At 40.9% G+C, this 3,056-nt stretch overlaps 1 protein-coding gene across 1 annotated transcript; it reads left to right on the forward strand.

Annotated features, from left to right (window-relative positions):
- Positions 1 to 642: 642 nt before the first annotated feature.
- LOC115964349 (UDP-glycosyltransferase 74B1-like) lies at positions 643 to 1,173 on the forward strand. The gene has a single exon (XM_031083683.1). It carries the CDS (start codon positions 643 to 645, stop codon positions 1,171 to 1,173), a length of 531 nt encoding a protein of 176 aa, XP_030939543.1.
- The last annotated feature ends 1,883 nt before the right edge of the window (positions 1,174 to 3,056 follow it).

A 3,056-nucleotide genomic window follows, 5' to 3' on the forward strand; every position in this document is an offset into this window, starting at 1 on the left:
TAATACATTATATAACTAGAGTACAACTACAAAAGGGCCTAACCTTTGTAGTTGTAGACTGAGATTATAAATAACGGACACTAGACACACACAATCAATGTGGGATAAATATCCCTATTTTTTTGAGTAAACAGTAATACTTACGAGAATAATAATAGTGTTTTAAATCGGGTATGCTTGGTTTCTGTGATTGGATTAAATTGACTAACATAAGCATAACATATATTATGCAAAAATCTAAAAGCCTTAAGCTCATTTATATAGCATATTCTCCTTTATTAATAAGAGAACTACAATTTGAATTCTGTTTCTTCCACTATTATAAATATTAAATTATTTATTAAAAAAAACATATATCATGTAAACCTATGGAGTGGTGGGTCATATCCAGTTTATTTTAAAACCAATAACTTGAAAAATTCAATACCTTTTTATATTTGCTGATATAAAAAATTCAATACCTAATCTGCAGTATTTAAAAATTATTCACCAAATTTGGCCACGAAAGGAAAAAGGGTGAACAACTTTTCTAATATTCAGCCAAAATTTTCCATGGTAAATAAGTTCAAGGCAACTCAAGTAAGGCCTATAAGTATGTCTTCTATTCATCAAATCAAGGTCAATCCCTGAAAGCAAGAAAAAATGAGCAACCAAAAAGGTCATGTTGTTGAGCTCACTTATCCTGCCCAAGGCCACATAAACCCACTCCTCCAGTTTGCCAAACGTTTAGCCTCCAAAGGGCTCAAGGCCACTCTAGCCACAACCCATTACCCTGTCAAGTCCATTCATGCAACCACTGTTGGTGTTGAGCCCATCTCAGATGGCTATGATGAAGGTGGATATAAGCAAGCTCCTAGTACAGAAGCCTACTTAGAGTCCTTTAAATCAGTTGGCTCAAGAACTTTATCAGAGCTCATATCTAAGTTCAAAGACTCAGCCTCACCAATAAACTGTGTTGTGTATGACTCTTTGCTTCCATGGGCTCTTGATGTGGCCAGGCAATTTGGCATTTATGCAGCAGTATTCTTGACAAACTCAACTTTTGTGTGCTCCATGTACTGGCATATCGATCATGGTCGCCTGACTTTGCCAGAGATGCAAGCAACTGAGCCTGTGTTATTGCCTGGACTACCTTCACTTGGCCCTGCTGACTTGCCCAGTTTTCTTGCATAGCCTTCAAGTAATTCTGCTTATTTGGCAGTGATCATGGAAAATTTTAGATGTTTGGATAAAAATGATTGGGTATTCTGTAACAGTTCTGAAGAGTTGGAAAGTGAGTTAACTTTCTTTTAACTAACTAACTGTGATAGGTGGTTTTTTTTTTTTTTTTTTTTTTTTTTTTTTTTTTTTTTTTGTAGGTAGTTCTATTGTTAAGAATAGATGCCAGGAAGAAACATATTTTGGAAACATTGATTTATATGAACATGGTTAAATAAATCAGGGTCATAGCATTATTAAATAATCTGCCAGAAATAAATTGAAAACTGTAGGGTCACGTTTTTCAGCCCAAGCCCAAGATGTATGGGACCTTAGACCAGTGAGCCCGGTACAATGAATTTGTAGAGAGTGGATCAGAGAACTAGGCTTTAATGTATGGACAATAGTTAACATGGTGTTTTTCACGATCAAGCTGAGATGAATTGGGTTTATCAAAGAGGGTTGATCCTCGGCACGGTCTGAAGAGCTTTTTCTGGTGCTGCTTGTGTGGTAGGGGTTTCAGCCCCCATTTCTGTCTCCCTCCACCCTCTTTTATAGTAGTTTCCTTCTTCTTGAATTGGGTTCCTAGTGTTGATACTTGTCCAATCAGCCATTCCCTCCAGTTATTGGGAGTAGTTGTAAAGGCAGAAAAACATGGCTATGTCAGGTTCAAGGCACTGAATGTAATAATGACAGCCTTTCCCTCAGACATTTCTCTTTTCTCTGTTGTCCTTTTCTGTTTTAGTACTTTTCCTGTTTCGTGGAATGACTCGAAGTGTCACTATGAGTAGCAGGTTGCTCCCTTTGTCCTCAGCTACATCCATGGCCGAGGAGGGTTCTTCCCATGGCCCAGGAGGGGTTCTTTCTTGGATTGAGCCCTTGGCCCAATGTAGACATTGACATGGGCTTCCCAGTCCTGTACCCCCCACAATAGCCCCTCAAGATTCTTCTTTTCTTCCCCATGGGAGGGAAGGAGGATCTTGATGTGATGATTGCCCTTTCGCGCCCATTTTGCACTATTCCTGGCTGTGAGACATTCTTTTAGTTTTTCCAACCCGCATTCCTACCGTTCTGGTACACGAGGCGTGCTTTCATTAAGGTCCCTTTACAAGGTGACGCAAATCCAACGGCTGAAGCCTGTTTTGGAAATTGAGTGAGATTTATCTAGCTTGTAATTCTTTCTTGGAGATTTGGGCGAATTGATTGCCACCAGGTCTACCTCCTATATAAGACACATGGGGGGAGATCGTTCTCCTTTACTCGTAAACCCTTGAGTTCTGCGGAAGTTTCAAGCTTTTAACTCTCCAAATGTTCCCAAGGACCCCACCAAGGTAGTGATTGAGATTTAGGGAGTAAAATGGTCAAGGATAAGGGTGAGGGTGAAGGAACCAAACCCTCTTCAGAGGCCACGGGCGTCTCTGAGATTCACAATGACACAGTTAAGGCAAGGGAGGCAGAGGCCAAGGATATTTCTCCCCTTTGACTGGACAAGAAAGAAGTCTCTCTTCCTTCAACCAAAATCCAAAGCAGGTGTAGGTCGCATCAGATTTTTGGTGCTACAAAATTTGGATTTCATCCGGCGCCGTGTGTCACGCGTGTGCAGATTTGGATTTCTCATCGTCGGTACCATCCATACTTGCTCGATTGCTGCTAGAGCAAGTATGTGGATTTGGCATTTCTGCTTCTTCTTCTCTCCCATCGCCGGTGCCTCCATACTTGCTCGATTGCTGCTAGAGCAAGATTGTGGATTGGGCGTCTCTGCTTCTTCTTCTCTCCCACCACCGGTGCCATCCATACCTGCTCGATTGCTGCTAGAGCAAGATTGAGGATTTATCGTTCCCGTGGACCGCTTTTTATAG

The sequence above is a fragment of the Quercus lobata genome, chromosome 10 (assembly GCF_001633185.2).
Source record: "Quercus lobata isolate SW786 chromosome 10, ValleyOak3.0 Primary Assembly, whole genome shotgun sequence".
Classification (NCBI taxonomy): Eukaryota; Viridiplantae; Streptophyta; class Magnoliopsida; order Fagales; family Fagaceae; genus Quercus; species Quercus lobata.

What these genes read in the sequence shown, in the direction of transcription:
- LOC115964349 (XM_031083683.1), top strand. Translation starts at nt 643, where the DNA reads ATGAGCAACCAAAAAGGTCATGTTGTTGAGCTCACTTATCCTGCCCAA.